This window comes from Coregonus clupeaformis, chromosome 8, assembly GCF_020615455.1.
Source record: "Coregonus clupeaformis isolate EN_2021a chromosome 8, ASM2061545v1, whole genome shotgun sequence".
NCBI classification, from domain to species: Eukaryota; Metazoa; Chordata; class Actinopteri; order Salmoniformes; family Salmonidae; genus Coregonus; species Coregonus clupeaformis.
Window position 1 is genome coordinate 15,128,410 of NC_059199.1, and position 16,085 is coordinate 15,144,494.

At 41.8% G+C, this 16,085-nt stretch overlaps 2 protein-coding genes across 3 annotated transcripts in view; one reads left to right on the top strand and one right to left on the bottom strand.

Annotated features, from left to right (window-relative positions):
• The window catches only part of sec24d (SEC24 homolog D, COPII coat complex component), a 28,727-nt gene extending 17,444 nt beyond the window's left edge, over positions 1-11,283 (bottom strand). Inside the window, exons 1-11 of the mRNA XM_041882538.2 lie at positions 11,178-11,283; positions 9,385-9,586; positions 8,901-9,000; positions 8,332-8,468; positions 7,721-8,020; positions 7,286-7,416; positions 6,678-6,789; positions 5,502-5,629; positions 2,846-2,984; positions 2,366-2,481; positions 1,051-1,175 (exon numbers count right to left, since the gene is read on the bottom strand). Of these exons, the coding sequence (XP_041738472.2) occupies positions 1,051-1,175; positions 2,366-2,481; positions 2,846-2,984; positions 5,502-5,629; positions 6,678-6,789; positions 7,286-7,416; positions 7,721-8,020; positions 8,332-8,468; positions 8,901-9,000; positions 9,385-9,535 (1,439 nt within the window). The 5' untranslated portion in view covers positions 9,536-9,586; positions 11,178-11,283. The remainder of the gene's footprint in view (positions 1-1,050; positions 1,176-2,365; positions 2,482-2,845; positions 2,985-5,501; positions 5,630-6,677; positions 6,790-7,285; positions 7,417-7,720; positions 8,021-8,331; positions 8,469-8,900; positions 9,001-9,384; positions 9,587-11,177) is intronic.
• A 1,406-nt stretch (positions 11,284-12,689) lies between these two features.
• The window catches only part of LOC121571188 (synaptopodin-2), a 40,886-nt gene continuing 37,490 nt past the window's right edge, over positions 12,690-16,085 (top strand). For both annotated transcript variants that reach the window (XM_045221812.1, XM_041882539.2), the window contains exon 1: positions 12,690-12,848. In XM_045221812.1, the coding sequence (XP_045077747.1) occupies positions 12,741-12,848 (108 nt within the window). In that variant the 5' untranslated portion in view covers positions 12,690-12,740. The remainder of the gene's footprint in view (positions 12,849-16,085) is intronic.

Here is a 16,085-nt window from a genome sequence, read left to right on the forward strand (position 1 = left end):
AGCTAGAAGCAAAAATGTGGCTATTTCGGCAGCGTTACTGATCCTTATAAAAGTGTTGGGTTTTCAACATGTTTTCCATTAGTTTCAATGCACGAGAGAGCAAAGCCTCACAATGGAGAACAGGGAAGAAAGGTAATTTAAAAACATTTGGAGAGCACTACCTAACCGTTTTGGAGGTTAGGTAGTTATTTTAGGAAAGTCCAGGTGAAGTATATCATCCGTTTCTCGATGGTAAATCAAAACCTTATGTCTTGCTGGCGACCCACATAAAACAGCCAAAATCAGACCCATCTGTGCCGCGGACTTCTTGTGTCTTGGACGTGATTCAGGGTTAGAGTCTGCACTGCGCCATAACATTTTCAGCCCGCCCTCCTCCCCCCTCCTTCTTCTTCTTTCCCTTCCCCTAGCATCTCCCCCATCCCACCCCCACAACCTTCAGGCAAGAATTTTCAACTGATGAGATACTTGAATATTTGGCTTAATGCTTTCTTCTTTGCCTTGTACATATGGGACCACCATATTTGGCAAGGTATCGCGGCTTTCCAGTAGTATTCTGTTACACCCTGAGGCGATGGCAGCACAGTGAAGCTCAGGCGAATATATGGCCCCCCCTGAAGATGTGTTGACAGCAAAGTGTGAGGTAGTGTAGGCTATACTGTATCTGGTGGTCTGCAACCCACTCCAAATATCAAACCACCAAGCTACACATTATGGGTGATGGGGGTGTCGAAACACTTCTATAAATCTAATGTGGTTTCTCTCTGACTCGAGACTTCAGTTATCCAATGCTAATCTGTTGGAGGGCAGGGCATTGTATAAAGGATTCTCACATTGGACACAGCTTACGTCATTTCACAGTAACCTCCAAGGCTATGTAGTGTGTCTCACTCCAAGTTGGCAGATCCTATATAAAAAAGACCTTGGAACTAGGCAGAGAGATATTGGGCCAGTTTCCAGAAAGTGCTCAAATGCAGGTGGTTCAAGGCTCCATTCCTTGATTATGAGAGGTCAGTGTTTGATACCGTGTGTGTGTGTGTATTATGTGTGTACCTGGGCAGGTTGTCTAGCAGGGTCTTCAGCTCCCCACACACCAGTCTGACTAGTCCGCTCTTGATGTTGGCATAGGACACGTCGATCATGAAGATGTACGCCGGAGGACTGGCTGGCTTGTTGTTCTGAAAGAGAGAGAGGACATTTTGAATTACAACTTAAATTCAACTACTGTGTTACTGTACCTTTTCTTTAATTTGCTCATATTTTGCGGTTTAAAATGTGCTTGACTGTCTAAAACAATGCCGTTTTAAAACCCTGAAACACAAAACAACTATTGTTCACTTATACCATAAAATCAACACAATTGACCCTGCCTCCAAGGTCAAACACATAACAACGTCAACACACCAGAGACGTCAAATCTGTACCCCAACTTTAGATCAAACTTGTAGGCTACTCTTATCAAAACTACATTGGTCATTGGACCCCAATTTTTGGCCAATATTCGCTCTTCCTCGCATGTTTTTCCCTGTGTATCCCTCCACCACAGCCATTACTTTCTCTGTTTTAAGCTTACAGTTGCTTGGATCTTGGAGCCGTTAGGACTATGCCCTCCATTTGTTAGGAATGTGGATGAAGGAGACAGCACGGGCCGTTGTTTTGTTTCCACGGTAACAGTCTGACTCGGCTCACCTCACCTCGGATGCTTGCGCTGAAAGCTGGTCGGAACTACATTTCCAAATATTAATAAACAGACTGAAGTAACAAGACGGCTTCAGTAGCGAAACGTGGTGTTGCTAGCCCCCACCTACCTCTACCCAGAATGTACAAGAAAAGATCACCCCACAGAGCGAAACAAAATGGAGAACATATTGAGCTCTTTTGGCTTTAATGAGGTGGTGTTGAATGAACAGAACATGCTTTTGCCTGTACTCTGTGCTCCTTTCTAATCATCTGGTGCTGAATGAAGAATGCAGTCTCTGCCAAGAGGTAAGCACCTACTCCCTCTACACACTTTCTAGACCCTACTCAGCGAAACCACTGGGACTGGAGACGCTAATCACTTTCACTTCATACAAGTCTTTAAGAGATAGACTCTTGCCAAGCATTAGTTTGGCAAGTTTTATACGTTCTGTTCCATGTACCATCACAGCTTTCCCCTATGTCAATTCATATTGTAGGCTTTTGGCGACATATAAACTGCTAAGAATATTGATTGAAACACATGTTACTTTTCATCCATACAAAAGTAATTCAAAGTAGTTATTTTACCAACTGCCAATTTCTCTCCATTTGTATAAAATGAAACAATATCATACATAAGGTTCACTATGAAGGTTAATCTAAACCACAATGGTAGAGCATTGCTTACCTTGCAGTAATCCAGGGTGGCTTCGAACTCATATGACCCCAGCGACAGCTCTGGCCTCTCATATAAATCCACCCTTCTGCCCATGTGGTCCAGGTGTTGGAAATAAAAGGCTGGCACTGTGAGAGAACAAAATAACGTGTTTTAGCAGTGGTGACAAAAACATACCCCAAACATAATATTGCCTCTGCGTAGCAACCATGCCCTGAATGCATTTCTCAGGCATAGTGTCCCCTACCCGAGTGCATTAGTTTCTATGTAAAATAGGGTTCAAAACTACCCCAAAGCACTGGTCAGACATTATATCAGAAATATGAGGAATAACTCCAACAACTATCATTTAAATCTTGGCTAATATAAGTTACCCAAATTAAAGATTAATTTTTTTAGCTTTGAGCTCCAAAAGGTTGGTCAGATCCATAACCACAGACCATTATTACCCAATAAGGTCCCCCATCCCCTCCTTGTTAGGGGTGGACGTACCTTCGTTGACGCAGTTGCAGAAGCCGCACTGGTAGCGGCGGCCGCCGTCGATGAACTGCATGTTGGGACACATGTAGGCCTTGCAGCGGTTACAGCGGATCGGGCCGGTCTCACCATGGTTCACGACGTAGAGAGGAGTCTGGGCCACACAACAGAACAGAGGAAATAGTCTCATAAGACAGCAGTCACACGTTTTGTTTTGGAGTCAACTGTAGCCCATTGTCAACGGTCCGTCCTATCCGGGATCATTGGGATGTCCCGACCCCATTGAAGCTAAAATGTAAAATAGTTAAGGTTAAGGTTAAGAAAGGGTTATGGTTAAGGTTAGGGATAGGGTAGGGACGTCCCAAGGATTCGTTATAGCATTGACCCATAGTCAACTGTACATAGACGATGCCATATTTGGTAGTTTGGGTGAAATTTACAGGCTTCAGGTTAACTATGATTACCATGCATTATCTTCACCAGTTTATACTACAGGGCAGCACCAGCTATACACCAACAGAAGCATAGTTGTTGCAGTCATTGACTGGATAATATATCAGTAAATACAACCAGGATGCAGTAAACATTTTTTTACTTTGATCAAATCCTTAACCCAACCTTAGAGTGATTTAAAACACTGTGCTCATGTGCTCTCTGCCAGTGTGTCACAACTGAGGCTGATTAGACAAAAGTCTACGTGTGCCAGTCCTCCTGGGTAGTTGGGCTGTAGTGGCTCCCTTGGCCAAAGGTGGAGCCATTTCCCAGGCTTCAGTTTGCGCCTCAGCAATTGTTTTTTAATGTTTATATTTAACTAGGCAAGTCAGTTAAGAACAAATTCTTATTTACAATGACTGCCTACCCCGGCCGACGCTGGGACAATTGTGCGCCGCCCTATGTGACTCCAATCACAGCCGGATTGTGATACAGCCTGGAATCAAACCAGGGTCTGTAGTGACGCCTCTAGCACTGAGATGCAGTGCCTTAGACTGCTGCGCCTTAGACCGCTGCGCCACTCGGGAGCCCGAATATACAATCATCCTAACAGTTACATTTTGCTTTACTTTGCATTCAAATCTTGCCTTTAAAACTGAGCTTTTGTGGAAATTGAAAACAAGACCAAACAGTCTAGAAATGTGAAGTTGTTGCCGTGTTAAACAAGTGTGAGTTCTATCAAGATCTTTACCCGTGTAGACCCACACTCCGCCATAAAGCATTTAGTCTAAACATTGTGGGTGATCTCATCTATACCTTCAAAACAGTTATTATAGTCCAAACTCAACACGTGCGGTTACAATACACAAAGCAGATTCGCTCTCCAGAAACGTATCAATCTCATGTCCCATGTATGTAAATAGCTGCATTACATTTGTCTATAGCAGAACGTTTCTGGGCGAATAAGGCTTTGTTTAATGTAAGGATGAAATATTTTTCCTGCTGAGTGGGGATGTGCAGGAATACAGATGGTAAAGTTGTGCCTATAGCTTATCAAGCCCACACACACACACAAACCAACCCATGGAAACATATGGCATAAATTACATGCACAAAGTCTGTACACCCACAAACATTAATTAGGGAAAACAAAACAAACTGTGCGCACATGCTATATTCACATGTGCACGGCCAAATAGCCAAATCTTAGCACAAGTTTATATCCTCAAGTAAATCTAAGATTCAAGCCTCGTTCAACTACTTCAAACTATTTACATTAAGCATCACTGAAATGATATACTATCCAAAATATTGTAGCCTAACAACCAAAACATTGTCTCAGGGCTATAAATCTAACCTAAAAGCACATTGAATTGTCCCAATAAGACCCCCTTGATTTCTGCTCTTTCTTGAAGGGAGGCCTTTACACACAACAGTATATAAACAAGTACTACAGTATGTTTTTCATTTGGGCTCCAAGACCATTAAACTCCACATGCAGACAGATTTAAATGCAACCAAGTAGTTCATCCAAAGGGGACGTGCAGCTGAATTATATATTTTGTAATAATAAGTCCAAGTGCAATACAAGAGTTTAAAGTTAAGACTTGAGTGCTTGTGCAGTGAGGTCATTCATCCCAAACAAAACAAAACAATAATGCTAACATGTTGTTAATGTGCTAGCTTGTTTGATATGGAATCCATGCAGGGCGTTAGCTTCCTACTATGGGAATCATGCTAGCACTGTCTGGACATTGAGCGCTAACCTGAGAAGGCAATGCACTGGATTGCTTTGTTGAACCGCTTTCATGTTCTGTGGTCCACGCAGATCTTGACATTAGCTAATTAGCTCTTTCTCTCTGTCTCATAGAAAGCTACAGTAGCATTGCCTAAAAAGGCCCTTTGGCACCGAAGACAAAGTGAGGGGAAGAATATCTAAGGCAGGATTCCTGGGACCACACAGGATCCAAATGCAGATTGTCCACGGGACACTTTGAAACGTTTACAGCACTTGGACATACAGTATATTTTTTAAGGAAATAATACGTCTACGAGTCATTGAGGAAAACTAAAAGTGCTAGTGTCTCCCTCCCCAAATGAAAAACATACTGTAGTACTTGTGGTTTTGGTCGTGTCTGGCTTTAAATATCTTGGTTTCAGAATTCATAAGCGGTTTAGTGGTCTGACTTTATAAAACAATGTGGATAATCTCTGCAAACATACACAGGATAAGGCCTACCTCATTCTTTGGCACCGTGGCGAAAGGTTTGATGATGGCGCCCAGGGGAACTTGGCACTGCTTGGCCAGGTCAGCCGTGCAGGGGAAAGAGTAGGTGGTGCAACGCATGAACCTTGGACTGGCGTTTCCTAAAGAGGATGAAGAAATGGAAACAGAAAACGTTTTTTTAAATAGTTCAATTAAAGTTCGAGAGTAACCAATGTACTCATATTGGTTTGATTCAAGAAAATATAAATACATTTTAAACATGTTTGCATTTTGTGTTTACGCATAAAGCCGCATTGTCACGCATTGTCACAATATCGTTCAGTTCTTCCCTTTAAAAGATTCATCAGGCTGTAAATAACTTACTTTCTTTTACATTGTCTTTTTACAAAGAAATACAGTATTCAGTGTTCTTATTCATACATTTTAAGTACAGTATCAAACATTACCACTTAAACCATAACAAATCAGTATTTCCCTTGCCATTTCCAGGTAAAGTTGCACTCGAAGAGAACATTACCGTGAATTTTGTTTTTGTGGTTAAAAAAAATTTATGAGACAGAAAGGTTTAAGTTTGACAAATTTGAAGTGCCGCAGCTTAAACGAGATCAAAGGGTAAAGTAAATACAAAGTTTAAAAAAAATGGAATCTCATCTAAAGGTTTGTGTCTGAAAGACAGCTGTTATATTACTGGCTTCTGGAGGTATTTGTTTGAGGTAGAGCAGGGGTCTACTCACTAGGAACCAAACAGGCCGAAATGGGGAGGGACCTACCTAAGAAACTCTAGTTTTCGTTGAAAAAAGTTTCCCTTGTGAAAATGTTTTGCTACAGTTTGCTACGGTGTGCACTAATGAATACACCCCTATTATGTTCCCCATGTTGCCATTAAAATGTATTTCAGAAGTGTATGTTTGAGCTAAGGCTATTACGGTATTGTTCAAAGTCATCTGTGTCACGTTTTACTAATCCATTCCTTGGGGAACCTCACAACTGCACATTTTTGTTCCATCCCAGCACAAACAAACCTGATTCAACTAGTCAAGTAATCACAAAGCCCTTGATTAGTTGAGTCAGGTGTGCTAGTGATGGACTGGACAAAAAGCTATGTTAAGTGTGTTGAAGTAAGGTTAGTTCTGTTCAATGACACAGACAGGTTTGTGTTTCCAGTACACTGGTATTCCTGTGCCTTACCTTGGTCCTGTACAGTATAGTCAGTAGTGACCAGTGGGGGAACCTGGCCCCTGAGGTTTGTGGTGTACACCTGTCCCCCTCGTTTGGCTTGGTCGTCCTCAGTGACTTGTGTCTAAACCAGAGAGGTGCATTGTCAGTGAAAGAGCCATTTCCTTGACAAACAGTTAGGCTGTGGGTGAAAGCTTTCAATCAGTTCCACTCGGTCAGTTTTTGCTGGATGTGTGTGGTAAAGGAGACGTATTGGTATCGTAGAAATTCACATGCTGCTGTTGCTTTGTAGTTTGCATGAGAACATTCCAAGCACAATCAGTCAAACATTTTGTGGTTTTAACTACGAGACACAGGGTTGACTTCATCATTTGTCTGTCATATATTTCATCCAAATAAGACACATTCAATATGATCCATAGGGTAATTTGGGGAGGTGATATAATACAATTGGGCTGCTCACATGTCTATGCTGGGCCTATACTGTGTGTGCAGTAGCCAAATATTCTAAAGAGTTGTCTTTATAGGGAATACTGACTTGGAGGTAGCTAGGAAACATGTGAAATGGCATGCTGGTATGCAAAGACGTGAAGTCACACGAGAATTACATATAAACTCACTGTGCTAGGGATGGAGTCAGGGTCCAGCTTTTTCTGAGGTGGCCCGGCCATTTGGGCTGCCCCACCTTGGAAGGGGCCAGACATCCCGGGTCCCGCCATCCCGGGTCCTGCCATCTGCCCCCCAAACGGACCTGACACACAGACCATGCCTCAGTGTAAGGCTCTGGTGACCTACACCTGGTGCAATCCTATTGGCAAGCACACACTCTAAGTGGTACATTACTCCAAAAGCAATTTGTACACACTACTCACCACCTTCAATAAGATAAGCTTGACTACCACAGTGAGTTACCATATCCTAGGACACAGATTATTTCTGAAAACCATGTTTTAATCCAGGAATAGGCTTAATCTGGCTCCAGGAAACTGGCCCTACAAATCCATAAAGCTTTGAAGTGATCAGCACTTAGCCCCAGGTAACTGCGCTTTCTGTACCTTGTGGTTGCTGAGGGTATCCTGGTGGTCCAGCTGCTCCAGGACCAGGTTGCTGGAAGCCCCCAGCGCCTGGAGGGGGTGGGCCTGGGAAGGGCCTACCCGTGCCTCCCATGGGTGGGGGGCCACGCATAGATGGGCCAGCTAGGGGCAACTGTGGGGGAGCCATCTGAGGTGAATGGGGGCCCGTAGGTGGGGGGCCCAGGGTTGAGTGTCCCATGGTTGGAGGAGGGGAGGTCTGGAATGGCTGCTGGGCTGGGGGAGAGGTGGGGGGTGCCTGAGGGCTCTGCATGGGCCCTGGACCTGCAGGAAATGCAGGGGGAGGGTGAACAACTTTCAACACACTGCATGAATGAAGCCTAACAATAACATACTGCATGCTAGTTTACCGAAGTTGACAAAGCCATAAATATATAGACTAACACTAGTAAGAATCCATAACACTAGTAAGAATAGTAGATCTACCCAAAAGCTTCTGTTCTACTGTTTACTTGGCTGTTTGCTTTTTTAACTTGTTTGGGAGTTGGTTTGAATCTTTACTTGCTGAAGTGGATGCCACCCCCCCTAACCATTCCCAATACAACACTCGAGTTCTACAAACAGTGATTATTTACCATATCCGAGGTTCATGGAACCCATCTGATTGGTGAGCTGCTGTGCTGGGGCTGGGGCCTGGGGGGCCATGCTGTGGTACTGGGAATGAGGGGGTTGTCCATACGGAGGGGCAGCAGCAGAAGGAGGGGCAGGGTACCTGGAGGACAGTAAACAAAGAGCTAAATATTTTGTCTGTTCCAACAGTATCAATTAGCTTCCTTCCCTTGCTTCTTCTCAGAAGTAAAAAACAACAACAATTCAGTCCATTTACCTATAAGTGGACTTGAAGAAAATGGAAGAAGGAATGCACTAAGAGTATTGGGATGCAGCCATAGTTGCCTTCCAATTCTTTAACCCGAAGTGTGCACTTGCTCCCTCCCACTCATGGGTTTGAAAGCAATGACTTGGTGTTAACATGGGCTAGAGGGTGTTTCTATCATATGTATTACACCAGTCCATTCCTTTTACATTTAATTAAATTCCATGAGGTGAATAGATCAAGTGCATAACTCAGGGAGAAGGGTAGAATTGGACCATTAGAATGTTATTGTGGTAAATGGACTCTGTTCGGTGGAGTAGGCTCTGTTACCTTTGAGGGTTAGCTCCATTCTGCTGAACATTTGAGCCATACTGGCTGGAGACCTGCGGTGGAGGCATGCCGGAGGGGGACGATACAGGCTTCATCACACCTGGAAGGTAAAGAATCCTCTTATGGTCACACAATATATACAAAGTATGCACCTGAGCAAAATGTCTAATCTAAATGCTATGGCAATAGCATTGCTATCCACAAAGCATCCTCTTGCAGGTCACACATTACATACACAGTACAGTACACACCGGCAAACCGTCTACATAACGAGGTGATATCATGGCCGTGCACAGAAATACATATCCCTAGGCTTAAATGTTGTCATTTCAATTGAAGCTGCATCGCTTGAATCATGAACGAACAATTGCTCCTGGACTAATAAAGAATTGCACACTTCCCAAAGACAAGATCAGACCTATTAGACGAAAAGCTAAACAGAAGACTTCACAGGAGGAATGAGACCAAAGGAATGCAGCTTTACCTGTCAGTGGGGTGGGGAATGACTGAGGTTGTCCCCCATAGTGTCCATAGAGAGGCTGGGCAGGCGAACTCCCAAACCCAGCTGGGTAGCCCCCCATCCCAGGCTGGGCCTGGGAGTACGGAGGCGTGGCAACATAACCCTGCTGACTCATCCTAAATGCTGTTAAGGTCTTCTCATTCCAAAATAGCGGAGATCCAAGAACCTGCAAAGATGGAAGCAATTATTTTTTTCTGAGGAAGCAGATCATTTAAGGCAGTCTTGACTTGAAGGGCCAAGAAAAGGTTGTTTGAATTTAATAATGAGATTACAAAAGCTCTAACAGAGTTTCACCAACCGCAGCATTTGGAAACAACTGACACTGCACCTGGGAACATTTTTCGTAGACTGCACACTTGACAGCTTTGTGGTCTTCAGTACTTTTCTCACACCTAACAACAGTATTTTTCTCCATTACATTTACATTTTGCATTTACATTTTGGTCATTTAGCAGACGCTCTTATCCAGAGCGACTTACAGGAGCAATTAGGGTTAAGTGCCTTGCTCAAGGGCACAGCGACAGATTTTCCACCTAGTCGGCTCGGGGATTAGAACCAGCGACCTCTCGGTTACTGGCACAATGCTCTTAACCACTAAGCTACCTGCCCCCCTGCCGTACGAGGTAAATAAGTGGTTCTCCACCAGGCAACGCCAACAAGCAATATTTGACCTCAAGACAACAAGACCCAAGAACATTGGAGACAAGAAGGTTCCATCATCATAGTCTATTCTACGAGTGACTATACTTATGTCAGTTTCCTGCAACAATGCACCTAAAATAAGACGTCTTATTCTCTCAAGATGAATATATGCGATAACATTTGAGAATGTTCATTATGACATATTGGAGCAGAAACGTTTGGCCTATATAGATATCTTTAGCTGTTCAAAATATTAAAGGACTGATTTAGGCCTAGGTTCACAAGTTCATGTGTAGTGTTGGTGAAATCATTCTTGAGCAATAGGCCTCTCAATAAGTTCAACGGTTATAAATAAATACAGACCTAAATAAGTTTGTCACCTTCTGCAAAATAGTAGGCTATATGGCAAAGACAAATTATTGTTCTACCTTGTAAGCTATTCTTTGTCCTTTAATCTCACGGTAAAGTTGAATTTTTCTCAATTTTAGAACCAACTAAGCTTGACTTGATGATCTTCCACACTATAGCCTACACACAGTTGTCAAATCTTGCTTCATTAAAGGCCACATAAACAGCTGTCTCGCATAGACAACTCCGTTTACGACTCGTAACGTTAGGCTATCAAATGCAAAAGTAATTAAAATGGGAGAGAAAAAAAGTCAATAGATGAAGACAGAAATATCAAGAGACAGTCATGGCAAAAAAATTGATGTAAGACGAGTCCTTCAGCCACTACCCAGAATTGCCACGTCAAAGACCGTTATTTTCGACACAAATCTTAGCATCGCCAACCTAGGTAGTCTACCATTTAGTTACAACCAGACAGACGCCTATACTTATCAACTGCAAGAAAATATATCAGTTGTTTGCAGCACCCGAAACACTATCCATCTATCCAGCACAAAACATGCGTTTCGGATAGGCGCCATGTATTTACAAATAGATACATTAATAGATACATTGTTGTTCATACACGGACATTTCTAAATATGAAACTAAGTTTCGCGTCACCGCGAAAGCATTCGGGTATAAACATGCATTTCAATAGGACAATAGATGGTAAAATACCCTCTTAGAAAACGCTTTAGGCTTTTCTGTACAATTAAAATATTTACCTGTATTCTTGGGAGTATCTGCCGAGTCCTCTTCTCTATGAATTCCTGATACTGAAAGCAGAGTGCCACGTCAAACTCCAACACAACACCGGTCCCTAAGTAAGGTTTTCACTAGTTACCACAGACACAAAGTCAGAATTGCCTATATCGTAGAAATTCATGAAAATAAACATTTGCTTTTTGGTCTTAATTTAAGGTTAGGGTTAGGTATAATATTATCAGTGTGGCTAAGGTTAGGATTAGGTTTAAAATCACATTTTAAGAAAATACATTTTAGAAATAGGCGGGGTTTATGACTTTCTGTCTGTGTTAACTAGTGTCGACCCCCATGTATCGCTCTGTAGTTCTCAGTGGTACGTGCGCATGCGCCAATTTGTGGGACACCCTACACGTCAGCATATACACATTTCGTCGATTGCGTAGCATAAAACTCTTCAAGGCCTAGTAAATTGTGCAGTTCTGATCTGACAGTTCCGCATAGGGTAGGCTAAATGTAAACTAGGCAGTAAACTATGAATGAAGATGGGTAGGCCCATCGCATTCATTTTCCATTTACTATGCAGTAGGCCTAACACTGAATAGATATCCACTGTCAGGTGATCTAAAAAGGCTTATCAACAAGGTGTATGTAATTGAGACCAGACCGGTCATAGATAACAATTCGTCCCATAGATAACAATTAGTCCCAACAGGTTATACCTAGAAAAATCCAGATTTTGTGCAGATTATTTATAATGTGAAAACATCGTTTCAACAGTAGCCTAAATCAGCAATTTAATTCAATGGTTTCATCTCTGCATAATTGTTGGCTACATGCGACTGAATTGTGTGTATTCACTTGCTAGTGTTCGTTTAGGCCTGCGTATGCGCAAGACAAATTCCCTATCAGTGAATTAAGTTTATATTCTATTCTATTTTGCCTTTATACACTGTTTATCCACTTGCTAGTGTTCGTTTAGGCCTGCGTATGCACAAGACATACGCAGAATATTATATTCTGTATTGCTATTCTGTTATATACTAGGACGTTGCCAACCGGAAAACAGTACACTCAATATCCTGGGCACCTTACATGCACATACTCGACTAAATTGACCGCGCAGGCACTTACTGAGAAGTTCATCAAATAGGCTATTCAAATGTACAATGCAATTAAATCAACAAATTTATAGGGATAAACAATAACAATGAAATCACTTTCAACCAACATGCTACGTAGGCCAACAAACCCATTTGACTAGAAAACCAGGCAGCATAATCGATACATTGGCAACATTGAGATATCAAAGCTCATTATTATCGTAACTACACTGTATGAAAAGTTAAACCCCGACTCAGTTGTGGCCCCATACAAATGCTGCTACAAGACATTCCCAAGAGCGCACCACTTGATTCGCGCGCGGGCGGGTCCATATGCAATGACGTTTCAGAGCGGGCTGGACTGCATAATTTGCAGATGGGAATTATACTGCACTGTGCTGCTCTTGGTTTCATAGAGCCCTGTTGGTCCAACTCCGGACAACTTGATGATAGCGGTTTTGGTGGGAGCCTGTTGCGTGTGGCATGGGCACTGGGGATTATATCTGTGTAATGGTGCGCGGAGGCGCGCCCTGGGGCTTCAGTCTCCGCGAGGGAGAGGGGGATGCCTACCGACGTTTGCAGGTTTATCAGGTAGAAACATCATTAGTTTTAAGTATTTTGTTTGTTAATTGTTTATGCTTTTGGAGTTGCAGTGTTTTAACAGACTAACGGAGCCTTCATCAACGTTATGCTGTGTCGCATTGCGGGTTTGTTTAGTCTCGCTTTTATTTGTGGAATTTTTGTATTGAATCATGCAAAAAGTTAATTTACATGTCATATACAGTGTGGCTTTAGGAACGTGGTTATATCAAACATTGTTTGAAACTCAATTTTCAAAAGAGGACGTAATCTATTATCTTACAGTACCATTCTGAACTTGGCTGGTATCCTAGTGCATCCAGACGAACTTTAGTTTATAATGTTAGTAATTGTTACCAGCTGGAATAACGCCTTTCACAATGGCATAACAGTCTTGGTGAGAATGTGTGGCCAACTAGTTATATTCTCCTCATGTTTAGAGGAACAGTGGTGATTTGGAAATGAATTCACTAGCTGCGTTGGAAATGTAGCCTATTTGATGGGAAGATGATGAGACAGGTATACGAATGATGTTGCTCTGTAGGGTTGCTGTTCTATATATCATATGGTTAATGAATTGTTTTGAAAAAGCTTTATTTGGGCAAATGCTGTGAGTAGGCTATAGAGCGCGTTTGTTTGGAACAGGCAGAATTCCCCTTTTTCTGGTGTGTCAGAGATGTTTTGTGCGTAGGATTCTTGGAGACCCTTATATGGTCAGGGCTCGAGGACTGTAGAGCGATCTGTTATCACTCGTGAAGATTTCAGCAAGAATCTAAACAGGCGCTCGAGCTGTGGAAAGGAGAGAGAAGGTTTCTATTCGCCGCGAGCATACCTTCAGGGGTAACAGAGTGGTACCAATTTAAACAACAAGAGAAAGAAGGAAAGCTGCAGGATTGGACCTTTTATTTAGATAAATATGAATCGATAAAAAAAATATTTTAATTGAAGATAATAATTTAAGCCTAATAGGCCTAATTGCTCAACCAACCACGTGTTGATTCATACAGTAGGCCTAATCCGTATTACTGGCTACACAATACTATGCAGAGGGGGCTTCTGAGGGGGTCTTAGACTCTTGAGAGACATTGATTTGTTCTGGCCATCAGAACCACTTGCAAGCAATTGCCTTCCCTTGCACTAAAAGTTAACTTAGGTGGAAGTGATATATGGGCAGCCCAATAAAAAATCCTGATCCAATAAATATTTGAATACTTCATGAAATACTAAATACTTAGGGTTCCTAAGCTTTGTGGAGGTACTTCCACTTAAGTAACATTTTAAGTGGACCCACAACACTGACCCAAACCTAACTTGTAGCCATTTTCTGGGTTTTAGGACAATTTTAGTCATTACAGTGCCTTCAGAAAGTATTCAGACCCCTTGACTTTTTCCACATTTTGTTGTGTTACAAATTATGATTCAAATGGATTTTTCATTTATTTTAAACGATCTATACAAAATACTTGAATGTCAAAGTGGAAGAAAAATTCTAACATTCTTTAAAGATGAATGAAGAATAAAACACTAATATATCGTGATTAGATAAGTATTCAACCCCTTGATTCAATACATGTTAGAATCACCTTTGGCAGTGATTACAGCTGTGAGTCTTTTTGGGTAAGTCTAAGAGCTTTGCACACCTGGATTGTACAATATTTGCCCATTATTCTTTTTTAAACTCTTCAAGCTCTGTCAAGTTGGTTGTTGATCATTGCTAGACAGCCATTTTCAAGTCTTGCCATATATCTTCAAGCCAATTTAAGTCAAAACTGCATGTAACTAAGCCACTCAGGAACATTCAATGTCATCTTGGTAAGCAACTCCAGTGTATATTTGGCCTTGAGTTTTAGGTTATTGTCCTGCTGAAAGGTGAATTTGTCTCCCAGTGTCAGTTGGAAAGCAGACTAAACCAGGTTTTCCTCTAGGATTTTGCCTGTGCTTAGCTCTATTCCGTTTTATTTTATCCCCCAAAAAAACTCCCTAGTCCTTGCCGATGACGAGCATATCCATAACATGATGCAGCCACCACCATGCTTGAAAAATATGAACAATGGTGTACTCAGTGATGTGTTGGATTTGCCCCAAACATAACACTTTGTATTCAGGAAAAAATTTAATTTCTTTGCCAAATTTTTTTTGCAGTATTACTTTAGCGCCTTATTGCAAACAGGATGCATGTTTTGGAATATTTTTATTCTGTACAGACTTCCTTCTTTTCACTCTGTCATTTAGGTTAGTGTTTTGGAGTCACTACAGTGTTGTTGATCCATTCTATGTTTTCTCCTATCACAGCCATTAAACTCTGTAACTGGAACTCCAGGAAACGATGGACCAAATATTGAAGAATTGAAGGTCCTTTTTTGACAGACGTTGAAACTCAGACAGGATTGATGTCACCAAGTTACAAAGCACTACGTGGTGGTTTCCCAGTCACAGATTAAGCCTAGTCCTGGTCTAAAAAGCATGCTTAATGGAGAATCTTAATTGAAAGTGCTTTTTAGTCCAGGACTAGGCTTAATCTGTGTCCGGGAAACTGGCCCTGAGGCTGTTAGCCCACTGAACTATTCATTGGCCTAAGTTAGGCAAAGTTACTCATCGTGAAAGCATTGTAAGTAGTTTACTGAAGCACCTCCACTCTTATCTACAGAATAGTGTAGACTACACAGCATTTCATAGATGGCCTAATTCCTTTTTACTGCAGTGGGCTAAATACATTTCTTGGTAGTCTTAAACAAATCTACTCTGAAACAAAGTACACACCTCACACACATGGTTATGGGCTTTAAAAAAAAGAAGATACCTGTATTATGGAGTTGAAACGTATTCAATTTTGAGTTTGCATCCCAATATTACACTTTTTATACATCACAGAATACTTAAATATAACAAAATCGTTTGACATAGAAACACCAGAATTTCGGCGGGTTTTTGAAATAATGTTTGTTAATTGTGAAATTATGAAAAATATGAATAACATTCCACCCATGAGGCCACTAGGTGATTTGACTGCAGGAAAGGGCTGCATAGAATGTCATAATTACATTTTAAAAGAGCTATCCACTGCCTGGATCAATATTGCTCCCTTCGAGCGCCAATATGATTTCTTCCACCTTGCCTTTTTTTTTGCTTTACCAATACTTTTTAAATCACATGATACCATGTGAAAAGCATAACCTGAAGTCTGACTGAAATAGCCAAAACTGCTACACTAGAAAGGTGAGCCTTGAACGGCCGGACATACCTATTGGG